Raw genomic sequence first — 12,160 nt, 5'->3', positions numbered from 1 at the left:
CCAGACCAGAGGCAGCACAGTCCTCAGTGCTGTGGCCCCTGCCCTGCAGGCTTCAGAACCCCTAGTGTTGAGTGACCAGGCTGCTGGCCGTAGGACCGGCCGTGGGTCAGGGTGCAGTGACCCCCAGGCAGGTGATGGCCCCAACGGGGTGACAGGCACCTTGGCCCCAGAGCGCCAGTGAGGAGTGGGCTTCCTTCTGGACGGGAGGGGAGGGCTTTGAGCAGACGATCCCTCTGGCCCCTGAGGTACAGATGTGGGGGGGGGGGACATAAAGGGACCAAGTGGGCTGTGGAAGGTGGGGCGAAGTGGCAGGCAGGGACCAGGGTTGGATTTGAGAAGTTAGCCATAGTGGGTCAGAGAGCGAGGAACGGCCCACTAGGCCCTCCGTCCTGACCACCGGTGCCTGGCAGCGTTTCTGCAGCGTGGCCTGCAAAGCCGGGCCTCACCCCGACGGAGACAGGGCTCCAGGTGCCGTTGGTTCTGTCCATTGTGGAGCGGTCACCCTGCTGCACAGCAGGCCTGCCACCCGGTGAGGACCACACACCTCACTTGGGACTTGCGTGGGGGCTGCAGCCTGCCGGGCAAACCAGCCTTAAGCCTGGCACCATGCCCCCTCCAGCCTGAGACAAAGGGCGTGAGGTGCAGTGGCCCCATGACCCCACAGCCAGCTTAGTGTGACCCTTAGCGTCAGGGTGACAGGCCTTGGTATGGGGGAACTTCAAGACCAAGCCACTGAGGGGCTGAGAGCTAAGTGCCAGCCCCCCCTACCTCTAGGGGCTGGACGGAAGCCACCCACCTCAGCGGTGCCCGCTCTACAGTGAGGGCCCGGGAACTCAGCCTGGACCCTGTCCTGTGAAGTGGGCAAACCCCACACGAGAACACATCTCAGTAGGGCTAAGAAGACCCCGGCCCCCCACCCTCACCTCCAAGAGTCCCCCACGGGCCCGGGCTTGTGACAGTCAGAGCAGTTAGACAGTGGCAGCTGATCTAAGAGCAGGCACAGTGCTCAGAGAGCTGCATCTTCTGATTAGGGAAGCAGTGCCGTCAAAAAAGCTGAAGCCCCCCCCCCTCAGGTCAGTCCCCAGGCCCCTGCCCTCTACTTCTGCCCTGGGGCCTCACCCAGTGGGGGCTCCCCAGGGAGGGGAGTGGGCCAGAGCAGCAGCCATGTGACTTCTGAGGCTGGTCCCCTGTTCCTCATGAAGAAACAGGCCGAGAGGCAGAGGGCTTGGCCTGGTGGCCAGCGCGGGACAGGACCCGGCGAGCAGCTGCCCCCAGTGCCACCTCCACCTGCTCACTGCAGCCGGGCTGGACCAGGGAGGCCCTGCTCTGCCCTGGCCAGGGGGCTGAGCACGGCTTTCCATGATGTGCTGGGCCGTGGGGATTGGGCAGCCCAACAGGGGCCCCGTGGTCCCTGGGGATCCTCGCCCAGCGTGGAGGCCGGGGCTGAAACGCCGCCTTTGTTCCGCCTGCTCAAAGGGCAGCGTGGAGCCTCCCTGCGCTCAGGTTTCCCCAATTCACTGCCTTGGGAACGGAGGGCTGTGATGTGGCCCGTCTGGGGAGCCCCCACGGTGCCCGCCCTGCTCTGTGCTTGGCGGACTCTCCAAGTGGCAGGAACATCAGTGGGAAGGGGGGCGGGCGGCTGAGGGGGCTACCCTTCCAGCCTTGCGACGGCTCGGCCCGGCCTGTCCTGCCAGCCCGATACCAGCCCTCCAGCCTGCCAGGCCAGCCAGTGGAGGGAGCGCAGCTCACCCAGGCCTCATCCGGGGCTGGTGCCCATGGCGGCCTCCTGGCCAGCAGTGCTACCATTTCTCTGGTGAGCACAGCCTGCCTCCAGTGTGCCCTCAAGGCCACTGGCAACGCTGGAAGGCCCCTGGGCAAGCTTCAGAGAGATTGAGCAGCTGCTGTCGGCCAGGGGGCGCCATTGGGTCAAGATGGCGGCTGGGACCCTGGCCTCTTCCCCAGCCCTGCCCAAGCACCTGGGGCCCACCGACTCCAGGGTTGTACCCCCAGGTGACCTTCAGAAGGCCCTAGGCAAGCCAGAGGGGCTGGGCTGAGAAGTAGGACATGTGCCCTACCCCATAGGGTTACCCCAGGCGCCAGGCCCGTCACTGATGAGAGAAGGGAAAGGCAATGAGAAAACTTTCTGGGCTTAGACCCTATATAAACGAAAGTGTTGTCCCCCCGACCCCTCATCCCCCATCCCCTCACCCCCCCATCCTCCCAACCCCGCTCGTTTCCAGAGTATTCTCAGTGAGACAGATCTGAGAACTCTGCTCACTTCACACTTGGGCCCTGAGTCAGTTTCAACCCCCTCAGCCTGTCTGCCCCACGTCCATGCCCTGGGAAGCCTCCCCAAGCCTCTGCTCCCCTCCACCTTCGGGCGTCTTTTTTTTTTTTAAGATTTTATTGGGGAAAGGGAACAGGACTTTTATTGGGGAACAGTGCTGTCACGTGGGGTAGCAGGTGGGGTCCCATCTGGGGCCTCTAGTCCCGCTCCCCGCATAAGAACGCAGGACATGGTGAGGCCAAAAAGGAACACCCATGGAGCCATAGGTAGGGGAGTCATACCACTATAGTCTTGCTGGCGGCTGGGTTGGAGACTCAGGAAGCAGGAGCCACACGATCCGCAACTCGCCGTCCACTTGTCTCTGCCACACCAATCTCACTTGCTAACTGCAATCCGCCTCTCTGCAATCCGCAATCCACACTGTGCCATGCCACACCACACCAGCACACCACACGCCACACCACCTTGCTAGCTTAGCCACGGCAGTTATATCAGTGGCCAATGGCTAACCAGTAACAGTCAATGGCCAACTACTCACAGCTGACGGCCATCTACTACCTGAGCCAGCACCTTTCCATGTGAGGCTGAGAGCCTGGAAACTTCTCTCTGGGGCTCTGTTTCCACAAGTGTGTACTTCCAGGACTTTTTCCAAGTCAAATTGTTGTTCTTTCTTAGTTGTGGAGGGCGCAGCTCAGCTCCAGGTCCAGTTGCCAGTTGTTAGTTGCAGGGGGCGGAGCCCACCATCCCTTGCGGGAGTCAAGGAGTCCAACAGGCAACCTTGTGGTTGAGAGCCCACTGGCCCATGTGGGAATCGATCGCAGCCTTTGGTGTTAGAAGCACAGAGCTCCAACCGCCTGAGCCACCTGGTTGCGCCCCTCCCCCCCAGCCTTGGGCTTCTTGATAAACCTTGATAAACCTTGTCTGCAGGGAGGGAGGCCTGGAGTGAGGCCACAGCTGTGATTGGTGCGGCAGCGGGCACTCCTGTAGCTGAAACAGGAGGTTTGGACGTTTCCATAGCCTGAACGATGTTCAGATGTTCACGTCTGTGTTCACACGTGATTATGGAGGGGCTTGTTTTTGTCTTGTTCCCTCTTGGTCCCAGAGTGGCCTTGTCTGAGACTGGTGTTCTGTGTGACACATCCGTGGGAGGACACTCAGGCTCGGCCGATGCACCAGGCCTGCTCCCCTCCGTCAGGGGTTGCTTTCTCTTCCTCCAAAGCTTCTGTGCTTGCCCATTAAGCTTGGCTTTGGGTTGAGACAGGTAATTGGGTCATGTTCACTACTGAGCACTTTGACAAGTGACTGGGAAGAAAAACTTGAAGAATGACCTTTGGAGGGTGGGGATGTTTGGGGGTGGCGTTCTTCTTTCTTTCCTCCCAGATTTGACCCAAGCGTGACTCGTCTCTGGAGCTGTGCAGCCAGCACTGGCGCAAGACCTCCAAGAGAGCCTGGGAAAGGGGGAGCGCCATGTGGGCTGACGAGTGGGGGGAATCTGTTATTTTTTCCCCTCTCTTTTGGCCTCACTAATGTTCCCTGAGGGTGGCCCCAGTTGGGTGGAAGTGTGAGACAGTGCAGGTGGCTACAACTCTGGAAGAAACCCATCCTTCTAGACAGAGGAACCAAGAAAGGGGCCCCAAGAGTTAGAGCATGTGAGGCAAATCCCAGAGAGGAGCAAGCTGGAGAAGTGGACCCCCTAGTTTTTCATGGATATTGACACGGGTGCTGGCTCACCCCTGAGTTGAGGGTGGAGGGAGCAGACTCAAAACAGCATGGCTTTGAGGACAGAACTAGGACCAAAACTACCAGCCCCGTCCCAGACTGAGTGGCAGATATGCAGGGCAGACCCACCCCGGGCAGTACAGCCACGGCCCTGACCACTAACCTGACACTGGAACTCACTGATCATAGAAGGTGACATAGAACTCGTGCTCCTAAGCCAACTGGCTGCTTGCCTGCTGAAACATAAAAACCTCTGCCAGAGGATTTAACAGGCCCCCGTCTCAGGACATTCAAAATGTCAAGCAAAGATTCACTTTGAAATTAATCAGCGTACAAAGAGCCAGGAAAATGCCAAGAGAAAAGACAACAGACCTCAGCTCCAGGACAACCCAGATGTGCTAAAGCAGCTGTTGTAACTATGCTCCCGAAGTAGAGGTAAACACTCTAGAAATGCATGGAAAACGGCGTCCTCAGCAGAGAAATGAGGATTATAAAAGGAACCAAATGGAAATTTTAGAACTTAAAAGGGCAATATTTGAAAGAAAATTCACTGGATGGACTCGAGAGAACGGAGATGACAGGAAAGAATCAGAGAACTTGTTGAACGATCACTAGAAATGATCGAATCTGAAGAACAGAGAGAAAAAAGAATGAAAACAGAGGAGCAGAGCCTCAGAGACCTGTGGGACAATATCAAAGGTCTAACATTTGTGTCACCAGAGTCCCAGAAGGACAGGAGAGATTGGTGCAGGAAAAGAAAAAAATTGATGAAATACTGGCTAAAAATTTCCCCAATTGGGTGAAAGACATAAATTTCTAGATCTCAGGAAACCCCTGAAAGAGAATGAACAGAAAGCTGTGGCCTGTTCCTGTCCCAGAGGCTTGTCATCAGCATCCTGTACACGGTCCCTTCCACAGCTGCCTGAGAAAGAGGAGGGAGGAGGGAAACGGGGGTGGGAGGGAAACCACCACAGCACAAGCACAAATTCAAAAATCTTAATTTATTGTAGACTCTTTTCTCACTTGTGTTGCAATTCCAGTGTTCTGAACATTAATAAATATACATTTGTTTTTTAAAAAAACCTCCAGTGTCTAATCTCTGTCATAAAGTCTTAAGTCACAAAAATAGGTTTACATTTTTCCTGTCTTAACAAAACTGACAATTGTTTTTTGGTAACAACAGTTCTGATCAAATTTAAAACTACATCTCAAGGGGCAAAACCCAGTTGCAGGAGAGTAAGCAATAACATGGAGTGTTCAGAGACTCAAAAATAATAAAGCCTTTTTTTACTTAGTAAATGTCTCATCAATGGGAAACATCTGCAGGTACGATCATTTTGTATCTTCAAAGGCCACTCACCTGTTAAGGCACATATATAATTCATTCAGGCCTGCGGACTTTGGGATCTCATTTCCTTTCTGAATTACGCTATGGTCTTAGACCAGTTTCAGCTATTCGCTGCCTCTCACGCAGTCGTTAACAATGGTCACATTTTCATCAGAATGACACAGAATGTGAATCTTTTCACTTTACTTGATTTTCATATTTTATGGTTTCTTATATTTGGAAGCAGCTGTGCTGATCCATTTATTTGGGCATCTGATTTGATTTGAAGAACAAAGAAAACACTGAAATAAAACGAATCTGAATAATTCTGGGCCCCATTCCACAGCCCCTAGGGCCACGCTGTGCCAACTGCCCACAATGGGACAGTCACAGCCGGTCCTTGGTATGAGTTTCCAAAAAACAGCTTGGTAACCTTTGAAAGGGTGGCTGTGGCTTTGTCCATTTGCACAATTGGCTATTTGAAGCGAAATGAAGTAATTGGTCAAACTCTGGGGGTGGGACCCTAGCCTGCCTGGAGACCGTCGGAGTCTAAAGAGCTAGAAAATTGGCAGGAAGGAATGTGACATCCTGGAAGACCTCATACCTCGGTCTGAATCGGGACGTGTGAACACTTTAAAATGCCACGGAGACCAGGAGCAGAGGGGACAACGGAATTCCCCACCTGCAGGACCAGGAAAACTGGGAAGGGGGCCAGGGAGGCGCTGTAGGGCCTAAAGCGGGGCACAAGAGGGGTGGCAGCGAGGGGGGTGCGGCCAGGGAACGACCAGTGTGAAGACCACAGGCGTGTGGCACCCGCATTCTACACTGACCTCGGCAGGGCTCCTGGAGTCCTACCCAGATCCAGATTGCCCCGTCTTGGATCCACAGCCGTCGAGGCAGATGGGAGCCGAGGGCAAACATCTCAAACACAGACATGTTGTGAATTCAGGCAGCTGTGTGTAATGCCCGGCTCCTTGCTCAGCGGCTGGAAGCAGCCAGGCCTCCATCAGCTTAGTTTCACCCTCTCTCCCAGTGCACTTCCCGCCGTTGATTTGCTGGGACACCAGTTGCATCAACGCAAGCCGGGTTCAAGGACAACTGTGCACTCTTCCTTATATAAAAGACAGTGCGAGGCCCTTCCACAGACCTCCCGGGATCAACTGAGTCCGTACAAGGACAAAATATACACAGGTTTTGACCTTCTCACAGTTCCATACAAATATATAAAAGTATCTACACCTTTTCCACAAAGGGAAGTCATTTGCTTTAAGACAAGGGGTGCTTTGCAAAGGGCTGTTGAGGCTACTGGCCAGGGGCTTGTACTGCAGGGAGACGCTGCCTGGGCAGCTGGACCTTGGTCTTTGGTCTTTGCCTGGCATCCCCAAACCCTGGCAAGCCCGGCTGGCGGTTCCTCTCACAAAGCCAGCTCGGCTCTGCCAGCTCGTGTGCCGGGCGCTCTGCTGGCCAGGCCAGTGCACGGTTTCGGCTCTGTCTGCAGTCTGAGCATTGAGCTGTGCCGGCCCAGGAGTCCACGCCTCCTCGTGCCTGTGGCCTTTGGCACTTGTCACGGCTCTGGATGGGCCCAGAACCCCAGGGGGCAGCCCAGGACCAGTCATGGGGCTGCCACTGCAGGGACCACCAGAGCATACTTCACTGTAACGGCAGTGGCCCCTCGGGCTCCAAGGTCCAAGGGTGCAACCACACAGCACAGAGGCCTGGGTGGAGGTGACGGGCTTGGCTCACAGTTTCCTGATGGTTCAAATTGAAGTTTCGTTACTGCCTCTGTGCGTGGGAAGAAGCCATGAGGCAGGCGGAGGGTCAGCAGGGACAGCCCCTGCTGCCCCTGAAGCCAGCCGCTGGGCCAGGTCCTAGGTCATGAAAGGATTCCACCCCACTCAGGGGGCAGAACCCGTCACTCAAGGGACAGGGGCCGCCCCGGGGGCTCTGGGGAGAGCAAGCTTGTGCGGACACAGCGCCCTGGGAAGCAGGCAGGAGAGAGGGCAGGTTGAGCCTGCCCCTGACAACCAGGCCACCGGCCGCCGGGCCCGTCTGAGCGTCCTCTAGGTAGTGGACCTGGCACGGGAGCTGGACTAGCAAAGTTGGCAACCAGACTCATTCTTTCTGTTCTAGGAAGGCCATTCTAGAAGCCCTGGCTCCCACTCTTTGCTCCTCCCTTGGGAGTGTGCAGGAAGAGGCAGGGGGCAGGCCAGCAGGCCGGTTTGAGCCAGGATCCTAGCTCTCACCTCTAGCTGGGCACCCCCTGAGCTGAGACTCAGTGTCCTCAGCCACAAAGCGGGGTAGTGATGACACTGGGGCAAGGAGATGACACTTACAAAATGCTTAGTCCAGCATGGTCTCAAGTCCTAGAAATTCAAGGCTGGACCAGACCTCAGGGCTGCGGCTAATGTAGCCCCCACAGGGCCTGAGTGTTGGGATCTCCCAGGACAGGACCCCTCTCTGGCCGGAACTGAAGCCCCTCCCCCAGAGGCCTGTAACCCACCGCAGCTCCCGGTGCCTGCCCGGGCGCCCCTCGGTGCTGAGGCCCCAACCACTGCCTCTGGATGGGGACAAAGGGAAAGCTGGTTGGAGTCCACCCCTCCGCTACTCACTCGGAGTCCGAGCCGTGAGCCTGGGCGCTCCCGGCGTGCACGTTCATGGCCACCCCATTGAGGTGCTCGCGCCCCGGCTCCCGGTGCAGGTTCTTGACGGTGATGACGCCATCGGGGCCGCGGACCCCGTCGCTGGAGCCCAGGGAGGACGAACGTGATGACGCGGGGCTCTGCTCACACTCGGCCAGCTTCTCCCGGAGCCGGGACTTGAGGGTCTTCTCTGTCAGCGGCGGCGGGTAGGTGACTTTGTTTTTCAAGATGCCTGCGTGTGGGTGACAGAGAAGGTGACAGGCTGACCTGCTGGCTGCAGCGGACTCGGGGAGGGACTGTCCCCGCAGATCCAAGAAGCCCTCCGCCGCTGGTCTCCCTCCTTGGGTCTCAGAGCCGGTGGCGACAGTCACCTCTTTCCGCCCGGACACCAGCCCCGTCCCCGCACCCCATCCCCCATGGACATCTCTGCCCCACCCCCAACTCCGAGAGCAGGCCCCGCCTCGCCCCCTGCCAAGCAGGCCCCTCCTTACCCAGCAGCCCCTCCGCCACCATGGCACCCCGCTCCCGGACTCCATCCCTCCGTCCCCCTGACTCAGGACCAGAGACTTCGGGGGAGTGGGGCCCGCATGACCCAGAAGCACCTTTTCTCTGCTCCGGGGGCTGAGTGGGGGGCGCACCCCCAGGCCTGGACTGGACCCCGATATCCCCGTCCAGAAGGTGCTCGCTGCAGTGGTTGCCCTGCTGGCCCAGGTGCAGCTCCACGCTGACCTTGGTCTCCACTTTCAGGCACGGCTTCTCGCCCAGCTCCTCACTGTCGCTGCCTGCCAGGCTCTCTCCGGGCCAGCCGGCAGGGACGTGGTTGGCCACAGCGTCTGAGGCACAAGGGTGAACCTCAACAAGCAGGGAGGCCCCCACCTCCAACCGCTTGGAGCTACGCCCCCCTAAAAGGTTGTGGATTGTCCCTCCACGGGAAGTGTGCGTCCTGAGTGTCCTGACCCACCACTCCCACACCCTCCAGGTGGGGAAACTGAGGCTGAGGGAAGGACCTGACAGTGGGTCTCCCACACTGCACGCCAATATCTAGGAACCTCCCGCTGGCTCCCCCTGCAGCAGGTGGGGTCAACTTTGTGAGCTTGCAGTGAGGGTCCCCAGAGGGACCCCCAACTCTTTGCCTGTATTCCGAATATTGTAAGGAGGGGCCCTCCTGCCTGCCAGCACCTCCCACCAGCTCCGTCCTTGGTGCTGCTCAGCTCTGCGTCCTGGCCTGCTGTGCTGCTCCCTCACCTTTGGGGGTGCTGTGGACAGGGCCCCGGCTCGGGTCCCATTTGTCCGTGGCCTCCACACCGTCGTCCTCACTGTCCGACGAATGTGAGGAGGCGTAAGAGCTGCTTTGCTCATCCAGGGACAGCTCGCTGTCGGAGTCTGAATCGTGCCCTGTGGTGGACAGGACGGACAGAGGCTCAGGCCCGTGGAGCGGACTTCCTGCCAAGGGCAGAGCAGAGCCACCTGGGTTCCAGGCATTTGGGGGCAGTCGGATCCCGGCTGACCCTCCGATTGTGACACAGCTGTGGACACCTCCTCAAGGCTGTATGTATGTTCTCCAGTGACCGAGAGGGACATGGGACAGACAAGAGCCAATGAAATCTCACCCCCAGCCCCCTGGGAGGGAGACGTGCAGGCTGACGGGAGACCACCCTCAGGGGGACACGTACCGTGGGGTTTCTTGGTGCTCCTGGGGATGAAGGATGAATCTGGCTCCCCGTGGCCACCCCGCGCTGGCCCAGAGGACACGCTGAGCTTCTGGCCCCCTTCGTCCCTAGAGAAGGTGGGGAGGGTGGGCTCAGCACCATGACCCAGGGGGACCCATGACTCACCGAGCGCACGAGGGACACCCGGCAGCCCCGGGTCGGGCTCTCGCAGCAGGAGTGGGCGGAGGTGACGAAGCCTGCATTTGCTCGGAGAGCTGGGCCACCCCCGCCCGGGAGGACAGCAAGGGCACCCGCTGGGGCCGGACCTGGCAGTGCTGTCCAGCGAGGCGGTGGACTCTCCCAGGGCCGTGCGAAGCATGTTGGGCTCCTCGCTGTAGGTGGTGTTGCAGTTGAGGGAGCGCTGGGGGAAGGGAGGCTGGTCATCGGCCGAGCAGAGGCCACCAGGGTGGCTCTGTGCCCAGAGCAAGCCCCCATGCTGCCACGCTGACAGAGCCCCTGCTGGGCACAGAGCACAGGAGCCTCGGAGAGGCCTAGAGGCACCCACTGCCTGGCCCCGCAGTGGCCAGAGCACGGCCACACTCCCACGGCCACTGCTTCTGGTCAGAGGTCCTCGCCTGCCTGGCCCCGTGCTTCTGAGGGCTGTGACTGCCAGACCCCGTCTAGTCAGGCTAGATGCCCCACTCCATGGACGGCTCTGTGATGCCCCCTTCATGGGGACACCAATCCACAGAGCTGGGTCTACTGCTTGGTGCACACACCCACACGGACCCCTGTGAGCAGTGCAGCCCAGGCCCGATGGGCGTCCCTGGGCGCCTCCTACCGTCAGCAGGGTGGCCCTCGTGGTGGCCGAGTCATCCGGATGTGGCTTCTTCCCGGCAAGGACCCCCTTCAGGTGCTTCCGGACGTCCCTGTTGAGCACGCAGTGGAACAGGAGGACGAAGAGGCCCTGGACAGAGGGCGGAGGGTCAGGAAAGAAGCCACGGCACGGTCACCACCACACTACACACCCACCCCCCGGCCTGGGGCCATGCGGAGTGCAGCCCGCCCATGCGCAGGGCTGAGGGTGCCGTGACCGCAGAGATGCCCACCAGGGCCCACACTTGGCCGCCCCCACAGGGGGAGCCTGGGCAGGGCAGCCAGCATTCAGGGGCCAGAAGGACCCTATGCTTGCCACAGCCCTCAGGCCATCTGGGGTTCCCCACATCATGTCATTAGTCAACTTCCTGGGAAACCCTTAGTTTGAACTGTAAATGGCCAACACTCCTTCCTTTCTGGGGACATGAGTGGGACTTATGCTGGCCTGTGGAGGGGGTGTGAACCTCTGCACTGGCTGAGCAAAGGATGGTGTTTGACAATACAGGGGGACCAAGGAATGGGGCCCCTGGAAGGCTCTTGGCAGAACTGTGTTTGGGACAACAGGTTTCTTTTTGGTGGCGGGACTGTGTGTGGTGAGGCCTCACTGTAACCCCTAACACACTGCGGCGGCACTGGAACCCCAGCCATGGGCGGCCCCATTTGTCCCCAGAGTGCAGACATAGCCTGAATGCTGGGACGAGGAACTCCCCAGGCACCCTCCTGGCCAGCCGGGGTAGAACCATGTCAGACAGGAAACAGCACAAGTGACCCATGACGTCACCAGGGCTGGTCCAAGCAGAGGCCCGGCCAGGTGAATCCCACAGCTGCCCACCTGTAAGCAGCTGAAGATGGCAAAGAGGTAGTGGAAGGCCAGCACGTCGCTGTTCACCGCCAGCAGCCCGAGCAGCCAGGTGGCGCTGATGAGCAGCAGCAGGAGGAAGGCCGTCCTCAGCAGGGAGCTGCAGCGGGGCCAGTGGGGGTGGGGCAGCAAGGGGGGTGCGGGCGGGAGGGGGGAGGGAGAGCAGGGGGAGGGGCCAGAGGGGAGGGGGCAGAAGGAGGGGAAGGGGCGTGATTCCAGGCCTCCTCCCACCCACCTGTGCATCCACCCTCCCACTGGTGCCTCTGTCATCTGTCCTGCCCCCTCCACTCACCTCCCTTTCCTTCCCCGAACCTTTGTAAGCTCTCTTCCCCAGACTGGACAGGCCTGCCCCTCTGCTGCCCCGCGGCCCCTCCTTGTGCCTCACGCCTTCACCCACCTCCCAGCCCGGTCACCTGCCCAATGGATGTCCTGTCCTCCTCTCCCCTGACCCTTCCTCAGCTCCTGGACTCCGTGCCGAGTTCTCCCGCTGCCCTGACTGCCCCTGAGGCTTTCTGTGGATTGCCTCTGACACTGCAGGCTCCCTCTGTGCTGTGGACATTCCTGTGGCCCCAGCATCACCATCACCTCAGCACCTCCCCCCACCTGTCACCCTGGCCTCCTCACGGCTGCATCTATTACCACAGCCATGCCCATCCCAGGTAAGGGGGATGGCGCCTGGATAACATTGCTAAAGCCTTTGGCCCCTCAGTGAATCTACCACCAAACACTGTGTCTCCTCCACCCTACACACTGCCTGGACCCAAACGTCCTGCCATTCTGCCCTGCCCGGGTCCTCCCTGCGGT

At 59.2% G+C, this 12,160-nt stretch overlaps 1 protein-coding gene across 2 annotated transcripts in view; it reads right to left on the bottom strand.

Moving 5' to 3' along the window:
• Positions 1-4,987: 4,987 nt before the first annotated feature.
• Positions 4,988-12,160, bottom strand: part of CELSR1 (cadherin EGF LAG seven-pass G-type receptor 1) — a 132,887-nt gene continuing 125,714 nt past the window's right edge. The window contains exons 28-35 of one of the 2 annotated variants that reach the window (XM_074326582.2): positions 11,330-11,456; positions 10,463-10,588; positions 9,948-10,042; positions 9,646-9,749; positions 9,218-9,367; positions 8,575-8,805; positions 7,943-8,204; positions 4,988-7,115 (exon numbers count right to left, since the gene is read on the bottom strand). In XM_074326582.2, coding sequence (XP_074182683.2) covers positions 7,091-7,115; positions 7,943-8,204; positions 8,575-8,805; positions 9,218-9,367; positions 9,646-9,749; positions 9,948-10,042; positions 10,463-10,588; positions 11,330-11,456 — 1,120 coding nt within the window. In that variant the 3' untranslated portion in view covers positions 4,988-7,090. The remainder of the gene's footprint in view (positions 7,116-7,942; positions 8,205-8,574; positions 8,806-9,217; positions 9,368-9,645; positions 9,750-9,947; positions 10,043-10,462; positions 10,589-11,329; positions 11,457-12,160) is intronic. The other variant, XM_074326581.2, reaches the window with a different exon arrangement.

Source organism: Rhinolophus sinicus, chromosome 1, assembly GCF_057876585.1.
Source record: "Rhinolophus sinicus isolate RSI-liver-muscle chromosome 1, RSI-T2T, whole genome shotgun sequence".
Lineage (NCBI taxonomy): Eukaryota > Metazoa > Chordata > Mammalia > Chiroptera > Rhinolophidae > Rhinolophus > Rhinolophus sinicus.
This window is presented reverse-complemented; position numbering and strand designations above follow the sequence as displayed.